Here is a 27,352-nt window from a genome sequence, read left to right as displayed (position 1 = left end):
GACTTGGTCCTTCACTGAAGAGTTACAGGGGTAGTGCATCTCCGTGTTCACCACAGACGGTATCTTGTATCATGGATGATGGGATATGCAGTCAATTCATATTTCTGCAAGGAACTTAACTGTTCAGTGTACAGTGACCAGTGTGGATAAGGCGATATTTGTTGGAGGGACAGTTTTTTGAAAAAAGTTTCTGGAACTCAGGTATTAAAAGTAACTTGCTAAGAATATATACTTGATAGCTTCCATTTCATGGACTTTTCAAAGCAACAATGAATTATTAGAAAACTCATTTAGTGGGTGGCCCAAATTAGGTGATCTGGGATATTCATTGATTCATAACTGCAATTCCTTTATAAACAGGTCTCTAATGTCAAAAATCTTTATAACTCAGCCAGGATATGGAAGCAACCTAAGTGTCCATTGATAGACGAATAGATAAGGAAGATATGGTGTGTGTGTGTGTGTGTGTGTGTGTTATGGAATATTACACAACCATAAAAAAAGGATGGGAGTGTGCCATTTGCAACAACATGGATGGACCTTGAGAGTATTAGTCAGAAATAAGTCAGACTGAGAAAGACAAATGCTGTATGATTTCACTCATATGTGGAATCTAAAAAGAAAGCAAATGAATAGACAAACAAAGAGCAGAATCAGACCTATAAATACAAGGGAAAAAACTGATGGTTGCCAGAGGGGAGAGGGTTGAGGGGATGGCAAAATGGGTGGAGGAGAGTGGGAGATACAGGCCTCCAGTTATGGAATGAATAAGTCCTGGGAATAAAAGGCACAGCATAGGGGGAAAAAATCTGTATAATTTAAGCAAAGAAACGTTGCCTTTTGCCATAGACAACTCAAGGTAAAAATCAACCTATAGTAACATTCCTGTCATTAGTTGAAAGTAAATAAAGCCAGTTTTGTCCAAAATTGCACTGTCAAAATGTGTTTTCACTGATTTCAGCCTTCTTTCTTCATCCTTTTGCCTCTCCCTGCATTGATGGCAACATGTTTAATAATTTAGGCTTCTGGTACTTTTTCACTCTTTATTTTACTTCCTACTAGGCTATAATGTACCATAGCCCTCCTGGGCTTCTTGCTACCATTGCTCTTTCAAAAAAAAATAATTCCAACTCCAAAAGTATAAATACTGTTGATTTAATAAAAATGAAGTAAGATGGAATAGGGATAACTTTATACATACTTTTTTGCAAAATGTCTTAAATACACTTTTTAACCTTTTCTCCTTAATGTTTCCTGCTATTTCTTTCCTTACTTCCTCAAATATCCTCGTTAGCTTCTTTAGACCTACTTAGCCTCCTTTTCCAGACAGAAGCTTACTGATTAGTTCAGTAAGACAAAACAAAAACAAATCTAGAGACATGAACCTAGTATCTCTCAAGCATGCCTCCTGGGCTCCTCAATCCATCCTATCACACCACCATTATAAGAAAAGCTCAACACAATCTTTATTTTTATCAAACATGGCAGAAGGAAATTATTAGCATTGATATGATCTAATTTGTGTATCAATTTATTGTTTCAGTATAAGCAGTCATAACAAAGAAACTCCCTCAATATAACTGTAAAAAAGAGCAAAGTTTACTTTCCCGGTAGCCCACAGATTGGTGGTACAGGACTGGTAAGACAGACTGCTTTGTGATTCTCAACACCTGGCTTCTATCTCTGGTCTAAGGTGTTGCATCTCTGATCTAAGAGTTTCAGTATGGTCTGAGATCTTTAATCTGGTCTAAGGTCTTTGATCTCTCATCTACAAGCTTGGGCTCTCACTATCACATGAGCATTCAGCCAGTAGGAAGAGAGAAAGGCAAGAAGAGTGTGCATACATTTCTTGAAAAGACAGGACCCAGAAGTGGCAGGCATCGTTTCTTTTCACCTGCCCTCAGCACAGCTTAGATATGTGGTCATACCTAGCTTCAAAGGACCTAGAATAGTTGTTCTGGCTGGGTGGCCATGTGCCCAGCTATAACTTAGGAACTCTATAATGTCATGCAAGGGAGAACAGATATTGGTATACAACTAACTGCCTGCTGCAAATATCCATGAGCTGTTCTTTTCACGTAGAACACACTTGCCCTCTCCCAAGGGGAGACCTTCAAATATCTCATACAATTAGTGCATCCAGCTTAAAGCCCAGGACATCTGGATGATGTGAAGTCCTCTTGATCAAGATTGGATGGGGATCCTTATTATTTGCCAAGTTGTCTGTCCCTTCCCACACCCAAAATTAGTGCTGAAAAGAGGGATAAGATAACCGTAACAAAAAACATATGTTCACAAAAGGGAAGCACGCAAGACACACAGGGGTCACTGGTACATAGCAATAACTGAATCCCATCGCTCAGGAATTGTGAAGCCTCCCTGAGCTGGAAGTAAAGAAAATGATTTGCTTGGACTCTGGTTCAGCTTTATGAGCGGAATCTCCTTGTCTGTTGTTATCTGTGGGCCTGGGCTTTATCCTTTGGGTTGTTCCCGTCATTATGCTCTGTGGACACATCTAAAGTCCATGTTGGAGAAAGCGCCTTTCTTAGGGGCGTCACCACATTTGCAGCCTACTTTCTGTAGGTGTGGGCTTGATAAATTTAGAAGCCAAAAGCCATAGACAAGGAGGGATTGTGATTCATTGGCAATGTAATTTCTTTAAAAACCTAGTAGGATTCTACTTTATTTGCTTAGAGTCAGTTCCTCATGAAATTTCCTACAACGTTACTTTACTATCCTCCTATTGCCTGAAGGATGCCTTCTCTCTTTCCTGTTATTGGTAATTTTTGTGTTCTCTCTTCTTGATCAGTGTTCTTTGAGATTTATGAATTTAATTGATCTTTCTAAAGGACCCAGGTTTCGGTTTCATTTTCTCTATTGTTTTCTATTTTCTGGTTCATTGATTTCCATTTTTATCTTTTTTTATGCTTTCCTTCTACTCTTGGTTAAATTTTCTCTTCTTTATCCAATGTATACTATATTTTCTTCTATTGGCTTTATAGTTTTATTTCCATAATAAAATATTTACTGCACATGAACTTTATATTTTCTGTGAGGTAGGGGGTCTAACTTCATTTTGCCTATGTAAGTGATCCAATTTTGCAAACACCATTGACTAAATAATCTCCTCTTTTTCTAATGTCACTTTCCATTGGACTAGATTCTTTCTATGTATGTGAATCTGTTTCTGGGCCTTATTGCCCTACTTACCTGTTTAATACCAGTATATTAATTAGTATAGCTTTGTAATATATCTTAATAGACACAATTCTTCCTTTATATTACAAATAATTTTTCTCTGGGTACTATCTCAAACTTTCACTTATTATTGACATTATACCAACTTTTTAGACACTTTGTAGAGGTGAATGTATTTTTCCCCTCAATAATTCAAATAAATTCCTATTTTATAATTTTCACACACCCAAGATTCCATACTGATAAACAATATATGGTCAAACAAGGTAATGCTCTGCCTTCCTGTTCCAGCTCTCACATTGTAAAGAAGTATCCTTTTGCAGTCCATTTAGTGCCATGTATTTTGCATTTTGTGCTATTTGTTGATGGTTTTGCCCTTTAGAATAGTCTCTGAGTGTTGTGTGGAAGTGCTATCTATTGTTCCCAAGTGCAGAAGATTGTGATGTACCTGATAGAGAAAATCCACATATTAGATAAGCTTCATTCAGGCAGGCGTTGGCTGTAAGTTCAGTGTTCTTGAATCAACAATATACATGAAATAAGGTGTCTTTAAACAGGAACACACATAAAACAAGGTTATGTATTGATCGAATGATGAACATGTTCTGACCTGAGGCTTGGAGGAATCTAACCCTGGGAACAGTGTTTCAGTTTTGACTAATTCAGCGTTCGTAGCAACTTTGTAAAAAAAAACAAAACAAAACTACCATCAATGAAGAGAATTAACTACTTACAGTCCTCTCAGATCAGAGATGGAGTCATTTTAACATGATGTGGCGGGGGAAGGGTTGGCTTTTCTTCCCACAACAGAAAACTGAAGATTGTCCCCCAACCCCAACACTTTTCTCATGAATTTAATCCCTCTTCTGAATTTATCCTTAGTTATATGACTATCCTGACATTTGTATACCTTTTTTTATTCTATAAATAGATTTTTTAAAATTCAAAAGTAACACAAGTGCTCATGGAAGAAATCCAAATAATAAATACGGTATAAAAACTAAGACAAAATGTACCTCCTCAAGTTTCAATACTGGATTCAACTCCTAGATAGTAACAGTTTCTTCTGATTACTACCAGAATGTTAATGCATAGTTAAGTACCTGTCTACCTACTTATGCATATCTATCCATCTATATACCTACCTATCATCTATCTATCTCCTTTAAAAATAAAGTTATTTTCTTTCTATACTTGCTTACTTCACTCTTCCATTTTAGACATTTGTCCAAATTAGCATGTAATATCCTTATTTTCTTTTTTCCAGTTTTACTGAGGTATAATTGACATATAACATTGTACTAGTGATTTGATATATGTATATATTGCAAAACAATTAACACACTAACTTTAGTGTGGTATCCATCCGTCACCTCACATAGTTATAAAATTTCTTTTCTTGTGATGAGGACTTTGAAGATTTACTCTCTTAGCAACTTTCAAATATGCAACACAGTATTGTTAACTATAGGTGTTATATCCCCATTCCTATTTATCTTATAACTGAAAGACTAACTTTTTACCACCTTCACCCATTTCTCCCACCCCTCACTCCCTGCCTTTGGCAGTCATCAGTCTGTTTTCTGTTTCTGTGAGGTTTGTTTTTTTTTTATTACACATATAAATGGGATCATGCAGTATTTGTCTTTCTCTGTCTGACATATTTCACTTAGCATAATGCCCTCAAGGTCCATCCATGTTGCAAATGGCAGGATTTCCTACCTTTTTATGGCTGAATAATATTGTGTGTGTGTGTGTGTGTGTGTGTGTGTGTGTGTGTGTAGAATCAACCAATCACATTTCCCTTATCCATTCATCCATCAGTGGATATTTAGGTTGTTGCCATGTCTTGGCTTTTATAAATCATGCTGCAGTGAACATGGGGGCACAGGTATCTCTTTGAGATAGTGATTTTTTTCCTTTGGATATATACCAAGAAGTGGAATTTCTGCATCATATAATATTCTACTTTCAATTTTTTGAAGAACCTCCATACCATTTTCCACAGTGGCTGCAGCAATTTACATTCCCACCAATAGTGCATGAGGGTTTTTTTTTTTCCTCCATATCCTTGCCAACATTTATTTCCCATCTTTTTGATGATATTCATTCTAACAGGTGTGAGGTGTTATTTCATTGTGGTTTTGATTTGCATTTCTCTGATGATTAGTGATGTTGAGAACCTTTTTATGTACCTGTTAGCCATTTGTATGTCTTCTCTACAAAAATATCTATTCAGTTCCTCTGATCATTTTTTTATTTGGATTGTTTGGGGTTTTTTGCCATTGAGTTGTATGTGTTCTTTGGATATTAACCCCTTATCAGATCAATGATTTGCAAATATTTTCTCCTATTCCATAGGTTGCCTTTTTGTTTTGTTTATGGTTTCCTTTGCTGTGCAGATTTTTGTTCTGATGTGCCCCTTACCTGTTTATTTTTGCTTTTGTCACTTTTACTTTTGGTGTCAAATCTAAAAAATCATTGTCAAGACATGTCAAGGAGCTTACACCTTATGTTCTCTTCTAGAAGTTATATGGGTTCAGGTCTTACATTCAAGTCTTTAATCCATTTTGAGTTGGTTTTTGTGTATGGTGTAAGACAGGGGTCCAATTTCATTCATTTGCATATGGCTGTCAAGTTTTCTCAACATCATCTAGTAAAGACACTATTCTTTCCCCATTGTATGTTGTTAGCTCCTTTGTCATAAGTTAATTGGCCACATAACTGTGGGTTTATTTGTGGGCTTTCTATTCTGTTTCATTGATCTATGTGTCTGTTTTTGTGCCAATACCACACGGTTTTGATTACTATAGCTTTGTAATATAGTTCAAAATCAGGAAACATGATGCCTCTAGCTTTGTTCTTTTTTCTGAAGTTTGCTCTGGCTATTTGAAGCCTTTTACGGTTCCACACAAATTTTAGTATTGTTTGTTCTAGTTCTGTGAAAAATGCCATTGAAATTTTTGATAGGGATTGCATTGAATCTGTACATTGTTTTGGGTATTATGGATACTTTAACAATGTTAATTCTTCCAATCTATGAGCACAGACTATTTTTCCATTTATTTCTGTCTTCAATTTTTTCATCAATATGTTAGAATGTTCAGTGTACAGATCTTTAACTCCCTTGCTTAAATTTATTCTTAAGTATTTTATTTTTTTTAAGTTTTATTTATTTAAGTAATCTCTACACCCAATGTGGGGCTTGAACTCACAACTCTGAGATCAAGAGTCACATACTCTTTGGACTGAGCCAGCCAGGTGTCCCAGTATATTATTAATTTTGATGCTATTTTAACGGGGATTGTTTTCTTAATCTCTCTTTCTGGTAGTTTATTAGTGTATAGAAATACAACTAATTTTCATAGATTGACTTTTTATCCTACAACTTTACTGAATTCATTTATTAGTTCTAATTTTTTTTTTTTTTGGTGGAGTCTTTAGGGTTTTCTAGATATAATATTATGTCACCTGCAAATAGAAACAGATTTACTTCTTCCCATTCAATTTTTATTTCTTTTATTCTTTTTATTTTTATTTTATTATTTTTAAATTTAATTATTATTTTTACATTTTATTCCTTTTATTTCTTTTTCTTGCCTAATTACTCTGGCAAGGACTTCCAATACTATGTTGAATAAAAGTGGGGAGAGTGGGCATCCTTTTATTCCTAATCTTAGAAGAAAAGCTTTCAGCTTTTCACTGATGAGCATGATGTTAGCTGTGGGCTTGTCATATATGGCCTTTATTATGTAGAGGTACATTTCCATCATACTGACTTTGTTGAGAGCTTTTATCATGAGTGGATATTGAATTTTGTCAAATGCCTTTTCTGCATCTTTTGAGATGATCATTTGGTTTTATCCTTCATTAATGTGATGTATCATATTGATTGATTTGTGGATGTTGAACGATCCTACATCCCTAGAATACATCTCATTTGATCATGGTGTATGATCCCTTTCTTTTGATGTATTGTTGAATTTGGTTTGCTACTATTTTGTTGAGGACTTTGCATCTATGTTCATCAGGGATATTGTCCTGTAATTTATTATTATTTTTTGTGTTGTATCCTTGTCTGATTTTGGTATCAGGGTAATGCTGGCCTTGTAAAGTGAGTTTGGAAGTGTTACCTCCTATTTTTTTTAGAAGAGTTTGAGAAAGATTGGAATTAATTTCTCTTTAAATGTTTGGTAAAATTCACCTGTGAAGCTATCTGGTTCTGGACTTTTCTTTGCAGGAAGGTTTTTGATTAGTAATTCAATCTTTTTACTACTAATTCATCTGTTCAGATTTTCAATTTCTTCATGATTCAGTCTTGATAGTTTGTATGTTTTTAGGAATTTACCCATTTTTCTAGGTTATCCAATTTGTTGGCATATAATTGTCAGAGTAGTCTCTTACGATCCTTTGTATTTGTGTGGTTCACTTGTAATGTCTCCTCTTTCATTTTTAATTTTACTTGAGTCCTCTCTTTTTTTTCTTGGTAAGTCTAGCTAAAAGTTTATTTATTTATCTTAGTTTAATTGAGTATTTTGTGTTGTCTTTTTACTCTCTATTTCATTTATTCCTGCTCTGATCTTGGATATTTTTTTTCTTCTATTAAATTTGGGCTTAGTTTGTTCATTTTAGATTAGCCTTGAGTGTATAGTTAGGTTATTTATTTGAGATCTTTCTTTTTTCTTAATATAGGGTTAATTGCTTTGAACTCAAACTGCCTTTGATAGCATCCCATAAATTTTGGTGTGTAGTATTTTCATTTTCATTTGTCTCAAGATATTTTCTGTTTATCTTTTGATTTATCCTTTGACCCATTTGCTGTTTAATTTTCACATATTTGTGAATTCCCTAGTTTTCTTCTTGAAATTGATTTCTAGTTTCATATCATTGTGGTCAGAAAAGATGCTTGATATTATTTCATTCTTTTAAACTTTATTAAGGCTTGTATGTGGCCTAACATATGATCTAACCTGGAAAATGTCCCATATGCACTTGAGAAGAATGTATATTCTATTGCTTTTGGGTGAAATGTTTTGTAAATGTCTGCTGAGTCAATCTGGTCTAATGTATAGTTTATGTCCAAAGTTTCCTTACTGATATACTGTCTGGATGATCTATCTATTGCTGAAAATGGGATATTGAAGTCCCCTACTACTACTGTGTTGCTGTCTATTTCTCCCTTTGCATCTGTTAATATTCACTTTACATATTTATGTCCTCCTATGTTGGATGAACAAAGCTTTGTTATTTTCAATTGTTTTATAGTATTCTATTGTATGAGTACATCATAGTTTATATAACCATTTCCTTACTGATGGACGTCTAATTTTTTTCAGTCCTTTGCTAATATAATCATTACTACCCAAAAATATCCAGTTGCATGTGCTTTTTAAAAATTGAGTGCATCAATATGCTACCTTCACAATTCACATTGGTTTCTTTAAATGTCTCATTCTTTATCATTGGGAATACTTGTAATTGTTTAATCTGATTTTGCTTGTCAGATTTTTTTCTCCCGTAAGCCATATGCCTCCTCTCTGAGGTTTTGCCCATCAGCTGCTTATGGGTGTGGATATTCATATCTATCTTGAGCTTTCCTGAATTTCGGATTGTGAACAATATGTCTTCAGTTGCCATAGGAACTCCAAGATGACATGATTACTTTATTCCATGATTCCTATCACTTTTTTTTTCTTTTTAAGGTCTCAATTAAATACAGAGCAGCCTTCCTTGTTCCTTCCTTAACCTCAACTACTTCTGAGAAAAGATGTTATTAATTATATCAAGTCAATAACTTATTAAATTTTGTAGGGCAATTTTATATAAATAACTAGGTTTAAGTTATAATTGTCTTTCTCAAAGTCTACATTATGTAAGACAGGAGTCGATAATAGGTAATGCACCACAATGTTAAAGACTAGTTGTAGTTGGTGATGGGACCATAGGTGATTAATTTTCTTTGTTTCTCTGTGTTTCCCAGATCTTAAAAAAGTCGCATGCCTAACTTTTAAAATTAAAACAAAAAAAAAATTTTTTTTAATTTTTTTTTAAGATTTTATTTATTTATTTGAGAGAGAGAGAATGAGAGACAGAGAGCATGAGAGGGAGGAGGGTCAGAGGGGGAAGCAGACTCCCTGCTGAGCAGGGAGCCCGATGCGGGACTCGATCCCGGGACTCCAGGATCATGACCTGAGTCGAAGGCAGTCGCTTAACCGACTGAGCCACCCAGGCGCCCCTAAAACAAAAATTTTTTAAAAATCTGTCAGATATTCTGCTTTTAGGAAAATTAGATTTTCAGTAAATGTTGAGATGATTGAAATGTCCCAGTACAGTGTATGTTGTTATTGTGCGAATTTGGGAAACTGTGTTAGGAAAATATTGTCCATATCCTCAGGCTGGCCCATGATCTGTTGCCTCTTTTCAAGATGATATAATGTCTGTTTTTCTTTTGTTTTGTCCTTGTCCAAAAGCTCTCCACCCTTATCTCAGAATAAACTGGAAGCCATCATGCATTACGATGTGTGTGCCCACACACATGCATGCAAACATCTGTCTTCCACTCACACACTTTCCCTCTCACACAAACATACACAGCTGCTTATCAGAGTTCTCTGTTATGCCTGAAAGCACGCAACACTAAGGCCAACTTCATTTATTATTCATCAAATTTGGACACATTTCTTCAGCCTTTTTCTGGCAATAGTAGATAGATCTGATTGTTTGTAGAGGCGAATATTTTCAGCCATCTAAATATAGACTAAAGATATCTTCAAAAAGATATATTTTTGAATGCTGCATCATAATTGTGCTATGCAGAGAGAAGTTCCTAAGTAGAGACAAAACTATAACATATTAACGGAGACTTGAGTTATGTCTACAGGGCCCTGGTTGCCTATATCAATAACTTCATGAGATTGTCACGTATAAGTTGTAAACTTAAGAGTTAAGAGGATTTCTCATTTGTGAGACCCTTGCATAAGGGCATGGAAATACACCTTTGCATTTTTAAAGATGGAAGCTGGTTTCTATGCAGAGGATCCTTTGCATTTAAAAAGACAAAGTCTGATTTCTGTGCTTATTTTCCTAGTAAATTTGCCATATAAAACATATATCTTTTACCTGGATCAGACCTAAGAATTTTATGTTATTACTTCTGGATAGCTGTATATCATCCTGATAGTCTTGCTATCTATTAGGGACCATTATAGGTACTACAGAGGTAGACTGGTTAGACCAATTTTGAAAACTGAAAGATTTTCACATTCAAGGCAAGGGTCTTAGGGGGTGGAGATTAAGAACTTGGACTTTGGAGTCAAATAGATCTCATTTCAAAGTCCAGATTTATAACATATTAGTAGTGTGACTTCGGGTAAGTCATTTAGTCTTTAAAATACATTTCCTTGCCATTTCTAGTTTTGAGAATGAGACAAGATAATATGTAGACAGCATTAAGCAGTACCTATCATACTTGATAAATGGGAACTAAACAATAATTATTATCACTATGAGTATCCATAATACAATTAAGTGCCACCTGGATATACCTGCTCATCCCCACTGCCCTCAAATCTAGGTAATATTTATTCTGCGGAACCATGGGGAGCTGCCTCAGACCAGGGTCTCCCTGATGTTTTGCCTTCTTTTACCTGATTAACTCTGCTTTGTCCATGCAGGTGAATGACACAAACACCAGAGTGGTCACTTAATAGGAATGCTGTGAGGTTCAGCATAGCTTTGAAGTTTGGGGTCAGAAGCACCTCTGAAGCACATTAGTAATTTGATTTAAAAATAAAAAGCTAAATACTAAAAAGTGGACAGAGTCTGAAGTTACTGTAGACATTTCCAAAGAGTTTGGGAATGTTTTAGAAGTTACCTGTGATCTGGGTACTGCATAAGCTTCTTTCTCTTTAACATACAGACTCTGGGACATAAAGTGCCTCTCTCTGCAGTTATGAAAGCAGTTCTCGTGGGTCAGTTCCATTTCTCATCTGAAAGGAAAACTCCTGCACTAGGGCAAGCCTTTCCCGGTAACAGAAGCCAAAGGCAATGTTTGGACCTACCATTAAATTAAAGCCTGTTGCAAGTTCTGGAAACAAAAACCCCATTTGTTCCAGAAGCAGCATTATTTAAACAGTGCATGGCACACAGTAGGGCCTCAAGTTGTATGTGCTGAATGAATGAATGGAAGAGGAGGTAACTTGCTGGTGTCTCTATTTATGTTTTGACTCTAGAAGCGCCAGAAACTGTTCAGCCAGGTGCCACGGCCCAGCCTGCCAGCTCACATTCTTTGCCCCATATTAAGCAGCAGCTGCGGAATGAAGACTGCTACCATGGCAAGCTGAGCAGGAAGGCTGCAGAGAGCCTCTTGGTAAAGGATGGGGACTTTTTGGTTCGAGAGAGTGCAACATCTCCTGGCCAGTATGTGCTAAGTGGACTACAGGGAGGCCAGGCAAAGCATCTTCTCCTGGTGGATCCTGAAGGCAAGGTATTATTGACTTCTTATTATGGTTTTCACAGGATGTTGTAATTAAGGTTATTCTGAATGATTGGTCCAAACCCTCATACTGAAGCATGATAAAGCTAAGGGGTTCCTTTCTCTTGAACACTCTAGCTGGAGCAGGAAGTGTTAACTAAGGACTAGTGGAGGGGTTTGAGAGGGAGCCACCCTGAAGGATCAAGTAGAGGACAGCTCTTTCTGCCCTTCTCACTTCAATTCAGAGAACTAAGTGAATACCGACTACATGGAAGTACAAGGATTCACAGTTGACCATTGTTCAGTATCACATACATTGTCCTTGCTATCACAGTGCTTAGCCTATAATTTCATAAAACAGATGCTTAAATAATTATAACACAAGTATGAATGACATAAGAATGGTTCAACCAAAGCATTATGGTGTTTCTCAGAATAGAGGGGTGCTGTGTTTGAGGCAAACTAAAGGCCTTGCTGGGTCTGACATGTAAGATGAACCTTGAAAGACAGCAACATTTTAAAAGAGGTACATTTGGAGCATAGGGAAGGAAGCGCAAGAACAGACAGAGCAGAAGAATGGCATTAAGGCAATAAAAAAATGTATGGCTAGTCAGAGGATGCCTGTAGACAGAAATGATCCTGGATAAAACACAGTTAACAAAATGGTAATAGTCTTTCCCTATTAATTAGTTTAAATGTAAATGGATTAGGCTCCTCAGTCAAAAAATATAGAATAGCTGAATGGATATAAAGCAAGATCCGAGTATATGCTGTCTAGAAGAGACTCACTTTAGATTTAAGGACATGACTAGTCTGAAAGTGAAAGGATGGATAAAGATATTCCATGCAAATGATAACCAAACAAGAGCAGGGGTGGTCATACTTGTATCAGACAAAATAGACTTCAAGTCAAAAACTGTCAAAAGAGACAAAGAAGGACATTATATAGTGATAAAAGAATCAATTCACTAGGAAGATATAACAATTATAAATGTATATGCACCCAACATCAGAGTACCGAGATATATGACACAAACATTGACAGAACTGAAGGGAGAAATAGTAACACAATAATAGTGGGAGATTTCAATGCCCCACTTTCAATAATGGATAGAACGTCCAGTCAGAAGGACTTGAACAACAGTGTAGACCAAGTGGACCTAACAGACATAGACAGAACATTCCACACAATAGCAGCAGAATACACATTTTTCTCAAGCATACTCAGAGCATTCACATGTTAGATCACAAATACTAGGATGGATCACATGTTAGGTCACAAAAACAGGTCTTAGGAGATGTAAGAAGACTGAAATCATACCAGGTATCTTTTCTTATCACAATGGAATGAAGCTAGAAATTAATGGCAGAGAGAAAGTTCACAAATAGGTGGAGTTAAACAACACACTCTTGAATAACCAGTGTCAAAGAAGAGATCAAGGGGAAATTAGAAAATATCTGGAAACAAATGGAAATGAAAACACAACATACCAGAACTATGGGATGCAGCAAAAGGAATATCAAGGAAGTTGATGGTGATAAATGCCTACACTGGAAAAAAAAAAAAAAAGATTTCAAATAAACACTCTAACTTTATACCTCAAGGAACTATAAAAAGAACAAACTAAACCCAAAATTAGCAGAAGAAAGGAAATATTTCAGATTACAGCAGAAATAAATGAAAGGGAATAGAAAAATAATGGGAAAAATCCACAAAACTACAAGTTGGTGTTTTGAAAAGATACACAAAACTGACAAAACCTTTAGCTAGATTGGCTAAGAAAGCAAGAGGGAAGATTCAAACAAATAAAATCAGAATGGAAAGAAGAGACATTACAACTGATGCCAAATTAAATGATTAAATGATTATATTAAATGATTGTAAGAGATTATTAAGAACAATTATATGCCAATAAATTAGATAACCCAGAAGAAATGGATAAATTCCTAAAAACATCCAACCTACCAAGATTGAACCATGAAGAAATAGAAAATCTGAACAAATTACTAGTGAGGAGATTGAATCACTAATCAAAAACTGTCCAATAAAAAAAAAGTCCAGGACCCAATGGTTTCACTTGTAAATTCTTTTAAACATTTAAAGAATTAATGTCAATGCTTCTTAAACTTTTCTAAAAAAAAATGAAGAGGAGGGGTGCCTGGGTGGCTCAGTTGGTTAAGCATCTACCTTTGGCTCAGGTCATGATCTTGGGGTCCTGAGATCCGCCCTCCCCCACCATAGGGCTCCCTGCTCAGTGAGGAGTCTGCTTCTCCCTCTGCCTGTCCCCCAACTTGAGCTCTCTTGCATGTTCTCTCCCTCTCTCTCTCAAATAAATAAAATCTTTTTAAAAAATGAGGAAAAAATAGTTAAAAATTCATTTTATGAGGCATGCATTACCCGTATGCCAAAACTAGAAAAAGATACTACAAGAAAAGAAAACAGAGGCCAGTATGTCTGATGAACATATATACAAAAATCCTTAACAAAATACTAGCAAACTACATTCAACAGTTTATTAAAGGATCATATATCATGACCAAGTGGGATTTATCCCTGGATTGTCAGGAAGGTTCAACAAAGAAAATCAATTGATGTGGCACACCACATTAACAAAATGATAGATAAAAATCATATGGTCATCTCAATAGATGAACAAAAAGCATTTGACAAAACTCAACACCCTTTCATGATTAAAAAAAACAACAACAACACTCAATGAACTAGGAGTAGAAGGAAATTACCTCAGCATGACAAAGGCCATATGTATAAAGCCTACAGCTAATACCATATCCACAGTGAAAAACAGAAAGCTTTTCCTCTCACCACTTTTATTCAACATAGTACTGGAGGTACTATCCAGAGAAATTAGGCAAGAAAAAGAAATAAAAGGCATCCAAATTGGAAAGAAAGAAGTAAAATTATCTCTTCACAGATGATATAATCTTATATGTAGACAATCCTAAAGATTCCACAGAAAACCTGTTATGACTAATAAACAATTTCAGCAACATTGCAGCATACAAAAATCAGTTGCATTTGTATATAATAATAATGAACAATCTGAGAAAGAAATTAAGAAAACAATCTCATTTACAATACCATCAAAAAGAATAAAATACTTGAGAATAAACGTAACCAAGGAGGCAAAAAACTTACACGTTGAAAACTACAAAACATTGCTGACTGAGAGAAATTAAAGAAGACACAAATGGAAAGACATCCCATGTTAATGGATTAGAAGATTTAATATTGTTAAGATCTCCGTATTACCCAAAGTAATCTACAAATTCAATGCAATCTCCATAAAAATTCTAATAGTATTTTTTTATAGAAATAGAAATACACTTAGTATTCGTTTGGAACCACAGAGGACCCTAAATAACCAAAGCAATCTTGAGAAAGAAAAATAAAGCTGGAGACATCACACTCACTGATTTCAAAGCTAGAGTAATCAAGCCGGTATGGTACTGGCATGAAGACAGACATATAGACCAATGGAACAGAATAGAGAGCCCAGAGATAAACCTATGCATATATGGCCAAGGGATCTTTGCAAATGTTGCCAAGAATACACAATAGGGCAAGAATACTCTATTCAACAAATGGTTTTGGGAAAATGATATCCACATGCAAAAGAATAAAATTAGACCCCTATATTACACCACACACAAAAATTAACTCAAAATAGATTAAAGACTTGTATGTAAGGTCTGACACTGTAAAACTCCTAGGAGAAAACATAAGAGGACAATTTCATAATGTTGCTCTTGACAATGATTTCTTGCATATAACACCAAAAATACAAACAAATGCAAAAACAGACAAGTGAGACTATATAAAACTAAAATTTCTGCACAGCAAAGAAAACAATCAATAGAGTGAAAGACAATCAGAATGGGAGATAATATTTGCAAACCATCTGATAAGGGGTTAGTTTTCAGAGCACATAAGAAATTTCTACAACTCAATAGCAAAAAAACAAACTGATTTAAAAATGAGCAGATGACGAATAGTTATGTCTCCAAAGAAGATCTACATGTGGCCAGCAGGTATTTTAAAAGATGCTCAACAACCATAATCATTAGGGAAATGAAATCAAATTCACAGTAAGATATCACCTCACCCCTGTTAGGATGGCCATTATAAAAAACAAACAAACAGAAAAGAACAAGTTTTGGTGAGGGTGTACGGAAATTGTAACCCTTGTGCCCTGTTCATGGGAATGTAAAATGGTGTAGCTACTGTGGGAAGCAGTATGAGGTGTCCTCTTTTAAAAATAGAACTCCTATATGGTCCATATTTATTAGATGGGTTTTCATCCCAAAAGAATGGAAATCAGGACCTTAAAGAGACATTTGCACTCCCATCTTCATTGCAGCATTATTCACAGTAGCCAAGTGGTAGGAACAAGCTTAATGTCCCTTGATGGATTAATGGATTAAGAAAATGTGGGGTGTATATACATACACACACATACAACGGAATACTATTCCGCCATAAGAAGACAAAAGTCCGTCACATGCTACAACATGAGTGAACCTGGAGAATATCCTGCTAATTAAAATAAGCCAGGGGTGCCTGGGTGGCTCAGTTGGTTAAGCGACTGCCTTCGGCTCAGGTCATGATCCTGGAGTCCCAGGATCGAGTCCCGCATCCGGCTCCCTGCTCGGCAGGGAGTCTGCTTCTCCCTTTGACCCTCCCCCCCTCTCATGTGCTCTCTCTCTCTCTCTCATTCTCTCTCTCAAATAAATAAATAAATAAATAAATAAATTAATTAATTAATTAAAAATTAAAATAAGCCAGCCACAGGATGACAAGTACCGCATGATTCCAATTGTATGAGATATCAAAAGTAGTCAAACTCATAGAAACAGAAAGTAGAATGGTAGTTACCAGGGCCTGGTGGGGAGGAGGAAACAGGTTGTTGTTGTTTAATGGTTATAGATTTCAGTCACGTAAGATGAAAAAGTTCCAGGGATCTGCTGTATGGCATTGTGCTTAAAGTTAACTACACTGTTGCAAGACTGTTGAATCTCAGATCTGTACCTCTGAAACAAATAATGCAATATATGTTAAGAAAAAAAAGAAGAAGAAGAAGAAGGTAGCGGGAGGGGAAGAATGAAGCGGGGGAAATCGGAGGGGTAGACGAACCATGAGAGACGATGGACTCTGAAAAACAAACAGGGTTCTAGAGGGGAGGGGGGTGGGAGGATGGGTTAGCCTGGTGGTGGGTATTGAGGAGGGCACGTTCTGCATGGAGCACTGGGTGTTATGCACAAACAATGAATCATGGAACACTACACCTAGAACTAATGATGTAATGTATGGGGATTAACATAAGAATAAAAAATAAATAAATAATTAAAAAAAAGTTAACTACACTGTTGAACACTTAACAACTTGTTCAGGGGCTTCATCTCATGTTATGCTTTTGTTATCTCTCTCTCACACACACCTACACACACACACACACACACACACACGTTCCCGTGCACCTTGTGACTGCGGCCACAGCAGCCTGTGTGTAAACCTGGGCAAATGGTGGAAAGCTCATGGAGTGCAGGGGGCCGTTATCAACTGGGAAGAGGGACAGTCAAATGCAGTTCCAGTCAGTTGCTGCCATTTGGAGTAAGGACCCAGGGTAGCCAAATGTGATTTTCCCAAAGAAGCCACAAAATGAAATTTTTATAGGAGATCTCCCCATTTTTAATTCAAAATACTTACAAACTCTCTGTTGGGCACCTTCTACCTTAAACTGTCCCCCCACCCTCCCCACAAACTAAAACATCTCCTGGTATGTTTGGCTGGAGAGTGGATGGTTTATAATCCCTGCATTGGAAGATTAACTTGACATTTGTATGCAGGATTGCTTAGAGAAGAAGGTAAGTAGGGGATTCTAGGTAAAAACTGGTGAAAGCCTGAACCAGAATGGAGGTAGGAGAAATATAGAGAGGAGGGCAGAGTGAGCTGGAATTTACACCACAGACTGGCAGGACTGATCAACTGATTTGATAAGGATTGGGGTTGGGATGAAGGAGATCAAAATGTTTTCAAGGCTTGGAGCCATTTCAGAGCAAGTGGGAAACCTTGTGCCCTTTTCCTCTTAATCCTTGAGTGCGTATTTCCCAAGAACAGGGATATTCTTTCACATAGACATAGTACAGTGATCAAAATCAAGAGATTTAAACATTGATACATTACCATTATTTAATCCATAGTTATATTCAAATTAGGTCAATTATTCCAAAAAATGTGTGTTTTCTTTAATATGCTGAAAATCAGTATCTAAACAACTAAATAATCCCTTGTTAGAGAGGTAGCAGAATCATGTAGCAAGGTATTCTCTGGCTGCATGATTTCCTGCTCCTGGGCAATTCTCAGCCACCCTCCACACAGGAGTATATTACGGCCAGTGGCGTCATGATGGAGAGTAGTATCTTCTGCTCATGCCCAGGGTGAGGACACAGTAATACTAGGGAGGAAAGTCCTCAGGAGAAAGCAGGTGCAGGGAAACCAATTTGCTTTGGCATGCAGACAAGAAGCTCCATGTAACAAATATTTATGAATCAGCTACCATGAAGTCTGCAGGAAGGAGACATGAATGCCTATTAGGAGAGTCTGAGGAGGCTTCTTGAAGTAGACAGGATTTGTGTTGAGCCTCCAAGGAGAGGCAGGACTTCTCTAGAAGGGCCTGCTTCCCATAGACACAAGATATTTTGGAAACAGTCTGCTTGCTGAGTTATAATTGTAATCCTGGGATTCATGCTTGTATATACAGTTAAATATTTATAGGAATGGTAACATGATAGAATATATCAAACAGTAACATGGCAAAGAGGTTGGTTGCAAATTTGGATTGGGTGACAGTGTTTATCATTTTTCTAACTGAGAGGGAAAATTGCTAAAAAAGGTAATAGGGAATGAGACAAGTGTTTACTAAGGGATATAGAGTTGAAAAGTGATTTTTTTTGTTATTCATCCAAATATCTCCTTCAGGGATGTGTCTGGTTTTTTTTCCTGATTGTTTACATCTTTCAGGAGAACTATTATCATTTAACCTAAATACTTTGTACTTCCTTTTCAAGGTAAGGACCAAGGATCATGTATTTGATAATGTCGGCCACCTTATCAGATACCACATGGATAACAGTTTGCCAATCATCTCTTCCGGAAGTGAAGTAAGCCTTAAACAACCAGTGAGAAAAGATAATAATCCAGGACTTTTGCATTCCAACAAATGACAATTTGGAAGTACCATCACACTGGTATTTCAAGAAAGTTCATTTTGTGTTAGGACACAAAGATAATACAACTTGGTTTATAGACAAAATAGAGCACAAACTGTGAAGTACATTTTTTTCCAAGACCATCATGGACTATGTCCTTTATAAGACAAAGAACTAACAAAGATGGATCTTCAGAAAGTGAAAATCAGAAAAGGGGAAGAGGATTGGTCCATTTGAAAAGAAATTATACATATGCACGGATGTCACTTTTTAAGGCCATATTACATTGATAGCAAGCTAAAAGCACAATTGAAATTTCCCATGCTAGAGACTACTTGGATGAACTGCTGGGGCAGTGGTATGTGCCTTTCAACTTGATAATTTGGGGACATTTTCATATTGGGGAGATTAGTTCTAAGTGTCTTCATATTCTCTAACTATAGAACTATTTGCCAAAAAAAATTTTTCCTTGTTACAAAAATAAGAAGCGATTTGCTTGATAGTTACTGACTTTATTACATTTTCTGTTTAGTAGCACTTTCACTGCAATGTTAAAATAAATTTGATGTTGAATTTGGACTCTGTCTATGCCAGTGGAATCAAATCAAAAGCCACTAAAAGCATTGGTCTGTTTCACTGGCCTGTCCCATTTACAAGTTAAAGGGGTGGAGCCTAAATTCTTTGGCCTAGTATTTCTCGATCTTTGCTATTCGGACTGTTTGTATGCAGCATAGAATAAGCTGAAGAGAGGACAAATCTATCAGTCATTCCTATTTCACCATATTTCTCCCTCTTTCCTTCCCCTCGGCCCCCACCCTACAAGCAAAGGAAGCTCATGAACGCCTGGATTTAAAACATGGCAGACAAACTGGTGTTCTTCATATTCAACATCCAAATTGGTTTCATTCTTATTTAAAGTATTGAATGCATTTGAAAGTATCAGGAAATATCCTCTTGATTGGCTGTGACTGAATCATAGTCTTTCACCTACTGTGTCCTTAGCATCTTTTCTAGATATGATCAGACAAAATGCAGAAGGGAAGAGACATATTGAAGGAAATAGCTGGAAAGGTTTGCCACATGTGGGTACACTGGTAAACTGGTGGTGTGATAAGTGTTGTGTAGAGAAAAGTGCTGGCCAGGTCTCTTGATATGACCTTGAGCCAGCTGCTGAACCCATCTGGACTCCAACTTCCTTGTTTATGAAATAAGGGACTTGGGCTAGGTGAATTCAGAGGTCTATCTCAGCCCTAACATAAGATGAGCCTATAAAAAGCAAGTTTTCCTTTTATTAGGGGTCAGTGTTGATAATCAGTTTGTATAATGAAGGTGAAAATGAGCTTTTTCCTTTAGTCTGTATCTATACTCACAGAATGAATGGCACGACTGAAACCAACATTCAGGTAGCAGAGACCCCGAGCCTTCCCATCACAAACAAGGACACTTTGGAGTGCTCTCAGTAGTGACGGTGGAGGTGGATTTGTTTGTTTGGAGAAGCAGAAAACGGCTTCAGCCTTTTACTTGCCTTTGCATAGAGTGGTTTGGCCATTACTTTAGGATGCTTTTTTATCCTGAGTAATCTGGACAGTTGCCTTAACCCCATTTCATTTTGGCTATGTAGATACAACTTAATCTTTGTAACTGTGATATATTTGCTAAGTTTTAAATAAAAGACAAGAAACTTTTTTTGGGGTGGAAATCATCAGAAATCAAGCACACACAACTGTAATATTTTTTTCTGTAAAGGTTTATGATTTTATTCTACTTCTACTGCCACTGATTGCTTAGGTAGGTTTGTTTCCTTTTACACAACTAGGAAATAATGGCTCTTTCATCAATTTTATATATACCTTGGTTCTTGGTGATCTGTCCTCACAAAAGGGGGTCAGCATGAGTATAGGTCATAGAAATTTATGGGTGACCTAGTCACCCATCTGAGACAGAGCAGGGGTTGTGGTCTCAGTCTGGTTGAGCAGGGTGTTAAGTGGGTTGCAGGAAAAAGTTCCTGATAGAAATAGATGCAGAGAGTATAAATGATATGAGCAGTACATGGATCCTGGTACATGATGCACCAGTACATGGATAATCAGTATTTGACTGCAATGTTATAGTAGTTAGGTAAGCAATACTGCACTTACAAGTACCACAGACACAGTTAAAAACAAAATGAAACAACAGTAGAAATGTTTGATTGCATGCTATTTTAATGACACACACTTATCTTCATCTGTTTTAAAGTGGAAATCCATTTCCCTCTAAATACCTGTAAACGACTTTTCAAAAAAAAAATAAATGATCTTTGCTTTGTGACAATTGACAGTATATGTCTGATGTTTGGGTTTTGGAAAATGTATCATTTGCAGGATGTATCAGGGTCTTGACAGGAAACAGATGGCTCACTTAAATTGGGGAATTCGAGGAAGATTTAATAAAGGGACTCTTTATAAAGGTGTGGGCAGAGTATGGGGAAACCACAAGGGAGGATGCAGTACCCTGGGGCCAGTGAACAGGTAAGAGGAGATCACCATAACATAATCTGGAGAGAGAGCTCTGTGGGAAGACTGCCTTCTAGGAGCTGTGGCCTCCAGTGGAGGGACTCCACCAGCCCTGGTGACTCCACAAGGAGGAGGCTACAGACATTATACTTAATGGAAGAAGGAGAGCCTTTTGAACAAATGGCATTGGAGCATTGGACATCTGTACGCAAGAGAACAAACCTCACACTTTACATAAACATTAACTCAAATGGGTTATGGATTTAAACATAAAATGTAAAACTATGAAACTTTTAGGAAAGAAAAACACAGGAGAGGGTGCCTGGGTGGCTCAGTTGGTTAAGCGACTGCTTTCAGCTCAGGTCATGATCCCACAGTCCTGGGATTGAGTCCCGCATCGGGCTCCCTGCTCCGTGGGGAGCCTGCTTCTCCCTCTCCCACTCCCCCTGCTTGTGTTCCCTCTCTTGCTGTGTCTCTCTCTGTCAAATAAATAAATAAAATCTTTAAAAAAAAAAAAAAAAAGAAAAACACAGGAGAAAATCTTTAGGATATAGGGGGAGGGAAAAAGCTTTTAGAGCTGATATGTTCCATTAAAGGAAAAACTAGTACATTGCATTTCATCAAAATAATAAATTTTTGCTCTGTGAAAGACTCCAGAAAGAGGATAAAGGGCAAGCTATAGACTGGGAAAAAATATTCGCAAACCACATATTTGACAGAGGGCTAGTATCTAGAACATATAAAAAACTCAAAACTCAACAGCAAAAAAATCTAATTAGAAAGTGGGCAAAAGGGACGCCTGGGTGGCTCAGTCGGTTAAGCGTCTGCCTTCGGCTCAGGTCATGATCCCAGGGTCCTGGGATCGAATCCCGCATCGGGCTCCCTGCTCCACGGGAGCCTGCTTCTCCCTCTGCCTCTGTCTCTCTCTCTCTGTCTCTCATGAATAAATAAATAAAATCTTTAAAAAAAAAAAAAGAAAGAAAGTGGGCAAAAAACACGAACAAACAATTCACTGAAGATATATAGATGGCAAAGAAACACATAAAAATATGTTCACAATCATTAGCCAGTTAGGAAATGCAAATTAAAATCACAATTAGATATTACTATATACATAGCTGAGTGGGTAAAATGAAAAACACTGACAATATTAAACGCTGACCCGAGGAGGAGAAAGTGGAACACACATGCATTCCTGGTGAGAATGTAAAATAGCACAGAAGCAGTTTGATAGTTTATTTAAGAAACGAAACATGCAGCTAATATTCAACCCAATAATTACACCGCTGGGCTTGGATCACAGGGAAATGAAAACCTATGTTTACACAACAACTTGGAGGGGAATGTTTATAGTAGCTTTGTTTGTAATGACCTAAAGTTGGCAATATCCAAGATGTTCCTTCAATGGGTGAATAGGTTAAACAGACTGTGGTACACACATACTGTGGAACACTACTCAGCAATAAAAAGGAATGACAGGCTGATACATACAACACGGCTGAATCTGCAGAGAATTATGCAGCGCAAAAAGCTAATCCCAAAGGTTACATGCTTTAGGACTACATTTACACAACATTCTTGAAATGATAAAATTGTAGAAATGGAGAATAGATTAGGTGTTAAGGAGGGAGTCAGTAGGAGGGGGGAAGTGGGTACAGTTATAAAAGGGCAACACGAGGAATCCTTGTGTGATGCAGTTGTTTTGAATTTTGACTGTATCAAGGTGGATATTGTGGTTGTGATATTGTACTGTAGTTTTGAAAAAGATACTATTGGTGGAAACTGGGTAAAGCTTACAGGAGATCTTCCTGTATTATTTCTTACAACTCACTGCTTGTGAATCTACAATTTTTCCAAAATAAGAAGTTTAATTTAAAAAATGTTGGGGGTAAAGTGTAGAAATGTCAAGAGATTTTAGGAAGATTGCCACTTTAACCGTTGGCACTTTCACTCATCATCTTGGTCGTCCTAGGTCCCATGATACTAGGACTAGAGGAGTCATCTGGATGAGCTGCATGAAGCTACCTTCAAGAAGGTCTTCAACTGTAGTTTGATATTATCTCCAGAGATACACTGACAACATCAAAGGATGACAAACACAGATGATGTGTGAGACATGGCCAGCTCTGCCCAGACTCTCTCAGATCCCCGGAATCATTTTTGCATGCCCCTCTGCTGGTTTCTGTGTGCTGTGTTCCTAAATGCCCACAGAGTGGCTCTTCTTTCTGAAGACAGGCTCAGGTAAGGGGAGCTGCTTTGAGTCACCAAGTGCCTGTGGGTTTCCTTCTCCCCTTCCCTGCCACCATCACTGGTGCAAGAGTGCATTGTCCTGTCCTGATTAAACTCCAGAGCTCCCTGTGGGGTCAGACTGGCCAGCACATCTCCAGAAAGTACACGCCTGCTTGGCTTTTCCCCTTTCCTGTCCTGTTTCCTCACTCCCTAACAGCTTTCTCTGGGAAGCCCTTCCTTAATAGATCCTATATACTCAAATTTTCATCCCAGGGGTCACTTCTGGGAAGCTGACCTAAGGCAGAAGAACATCAAATAACTTTAAACATGTGTCCCATTACAGGACTATACTATCTAAGGGTTCAAATATCTGAACATTTTTAATAAATCCTCTAATTGTCATGTGAATGGTATCATTATGTTGTATTTTATTAATATGCATTGAACATGTTATGTAAGCATTTAAAATATACACCAATTTAATGATCTTGTTTCAAGAAGCAGAAGTAATGTGGCATCTGGGAGGGTCTGTATTTCACACTCAGGTATGATTTTTGCAGCTTTGGATCTTTATCAAATGGTCATTGCCACTTCTGATAGCTTTTACAGATTTTCTGATTACAAGCCTTGGTGTGGTTGAAAATCCTGAACATTAAATCCAGGCAATTGGCTCTCACACTTTTGGCCAAAGACCATAGAAGAGGCAAAAGACCTATTGCCCCACCTATCTTTCATCCTCCAATCCTCTTTTTTTTTTTTTTTTTGGTAGTGAAAAAATAACTCAGTAACACCAAAGAACTGAAGAGAAACCATAGGGATTGCTTATTTATTTACTTTTAAGGGAGAAATATCATTTACCTGATTTTATATTCCAAAATACTGCCTTACAAATTTTTCAAAAAACGAGTAATTTTATCACTTGCCTTGATAGTATGTTGTCAGTTGTTTAAATAGAACAAATTTATAGCTAATACATTTCAATAAAGTATAAGTAAACTGTGGAATTATAAATTATAAATTGATGGCTTTAGTAATAGATGACTGATGATAAAATTTGAACCTGAACTTGAATATTATTTTAAAGTCAAGTTATAGGAAAAGTGTAAATTCATGAATTAAAGTAGTTAACACTACACACAGCTGAGTTAACCCAACAGCTTACAACAAACTTAATTGATGTTGATGAAGCCAAGCAAAGAGGGTTCATAACTAAGACACGGGAATTACTTCTCTTAAAACCCACAGTTTCCTGGGAATGACACTATTTACACCCTTCTTCCAAAAGTGGGTATTTCAGTTATCTTCAAGTATGCATGAACAGGAGTTTTATAATGTTGCACATAGAAATGATGAAACACCATTCTTGGTGAGCTTAAATAATGTGATAATTTTAACTTACAAATTCTAAACATTAGCAATCCCTCCTATTTTACTTGGTAGATTCCTAATAGGTAAACCTTAGTTGTATGTAAAAATAAAAACCTATAAAATTGCAAATTATTTTCCCATGAGAACTGAAGAAACAACTTATGTGGTCAGTATCATTTAATGAACCATCAGGAATATCCTTGAGGTCTACCAGTGGGCCATGGATCATACTTGGAGAATCACCGGTTTAGACTATTCAAATACAATCAATCTATTGTCACAAATGCATCAACTGTTTGGTTGCAAGGAATGAAAACCCACTTGTATTAATTTCCTAGGGCTACTGCAGCAAAGTACCACAAACTAGGTGGCTTAAAACAACAGCACTTTATTCCCTCACAGTACTGGAGAGTAGAAGTCGGAAATCAGGGTGTTGACAGGGCCATGCTCCTTCTGAAGGTTCTGGGGAAGAATCCCTTGCCAGCTTCTGGTGGCCCTGGGTGTTCCTTGGCTTTATGGTGACATAACTCCTTTTTCTGCCTTTATCTTCATATGGCTGTCTTCTCCTTGTGTGTCTTTCTGTGTTCTTGCCTCTTTTTTTTTTTTTTAGGAAATTAAAAATTGAATTTTAAAAGTGAACCTGTACTACAATAATGCATATATTTGTGTGCACGTGTGTATAATTGACACATGATGTTACATCAGTTTCAGGTTCTTCTTCTCTTCTTTTAAGGACACCGGTTTTAGATTTAGGACCCATCCTCATCTGTATTAACTAATTACATTTGCAAAGACCCTATTTCCAAATAAGGTCACATTCTGAGTTCTGGGTGGGCATGAAATTCGGGGGGACACTATTCAACTCCTAAATGACCTGAATCAGCTCAAGTCAAAAGATTGTTTTAAGGTTCAGGTTATCATAGGACCCAAGGAAAAGCTGAATTGTCAGGCTTCACAAAGTGCAAGAATCAGGCAGATCCATGGCTTTGAGTACCAGAAGTTCGTGATCTTCAGTCTAAGCTCTGCCATATACATGTACTTCCATATATGGAAATAAGTGTATTTTCCATAAAATACAGACAACTGTAATAAAAGTCTGCTTCTCTTCTGTATGTTTACCACCTGACTCAGTTTCATGTAGTCTTATTTCAGTTACTTGGGGAGGGAAGATGAGTGGCCCAACTTGGGTCTGGTGCTCACCTTTGACCCAGTCAGGTATGGCCAGGTCTTAGGGTGGTGGGGAAGTGACGGTGGTGAAGTTATAGTGCCTGTGGGCAGGAGTAGAACCGGCGATTAGGGGCTTAATTAGGGCAGGCATTTTGACCCATGAATCAATATTAAATGAGCCCCTAGAATAGTGCTTGGTGCAAAGTGGATGCTCAAAAAAACATTAAATGAATATACTGCAAATAATGGTCTGATCTCCCTCAGTTAATTAACACTCAGTTAAATAGCATTTCTACATTTTAGAATTTCTTTCACATAATCTTACTTCATCCTTTTTATAATCCTGCAAAGTAGATATTATCATTCCTCTTTTTAAATAAGAACTTTGAGGCTCAGAGGGGTTAAATAAACTGTTGTGAATAAAACCTAGTAGATAGGAGAGCTGGAACTTGAACTCAGATCTTCTTTAAGTTCAGTGCTCTTTTAAGGATAGCACTCCTTATTTCATGATGGCTTTGCTTTGACCTGATAAGCTTTGACACAAAAGAGAAGGTAGGAAAAAGGAGGAATGATGGTTTAGCCCCACCTTTATAGATGTTCTGAATGGGAAGGACCACGTCCCATCAACAGCATGACATTTCCCCTTGAAATGTAAACAAGTCTGGTAGAAGTAGCGTCCCTCCCAGCTCACAGGTGTGTCTGCTTTAAAAAGGCAAGATAAATATTGACCCGACATTCCAGAAATAATCTCTTGTCCAGCACATAAGATCTTTGGCAGTTTTTCTCTCTTCCCCCACATTTATTTTTATTACTCATTCTGGAGTAATTTTACTTGTGTTTCTCTGGACATGTTATTAAGTTCATTCCTTGTGTACACCATACCTTACTTCTGTAGCATGCCTTTTGCATTTCTTCAGGCATCAAGTTCTTCTACTGGCTGCCTCCCTTCCAGCCCACTTTTCCACTCTTATCTCTAAATATAAGAATCCTTTTTTAAAAAAAGATTTATTTATTTGAGAAAGAGAGAAACAGAGAGAGGGGGAGAGGGAGACAAGCAGACTCACCGCTCAGCAGGGAGCTCAACTCGGGGCTCTGATCCCAGGACCCTGAGATAATGACCTGAGCCAAATTCCAGTTGGACACGTAACCTACTGAGCCACCCAGGTGCCCCATAAATATAAGAATCTTTTACTTT

General features: G+C 37.1%; 1 protein-coding gene across 1 annotated transcript in view; it reads left to right on the top strand.

Moving 5' to 3' along the window:
- Positions 1 to 21,208, top strand: part of SHC4 (SHC adaptor protein 4) — a 129,186-nt gene extending 107,978 nt beyond the window's left edge. The window contains exons 11-12 of the mRNA XM_034993613.1: positions 11,430 to 11,683; positions 18,758 to 21,208. Coding sequence (XP_034849504.1) covers positions 11,430 to 11,683; positions 18,758 to 18,913 — 410 coding nt within the window. The 3' untranslated portion in view covers positions 18,914 to 21,208. The remainder of the gene's footprint in view (positions 1 to 11,429; positions 11,684 to 18,757) is intronic.
- The last annotated feature ends 6,144 nt before the right edge of the window (positions 21,209 to 27,352 follow it).

The sequence above is a fragment of the Mirounga leonina genome, unplaced genomic scaffold, assembly GCF_011800145.1.
Source record: "Mirounga leonina isolate KUSES-001 unplaced genomic scaffold, KU_Mleo_1.0 Mir_91, whole genome shotgun sequence".
In the NCBI taxonomy this organism is placed as follows: Eukaryota; Metazoa; Chordata; class Mammalia; order Carnivora; family Phocidae; genus Mirounga; species Mirounga leonina.
This window is presented reverse-complemented; position numbering and strand designations above follow the sequence as displayed.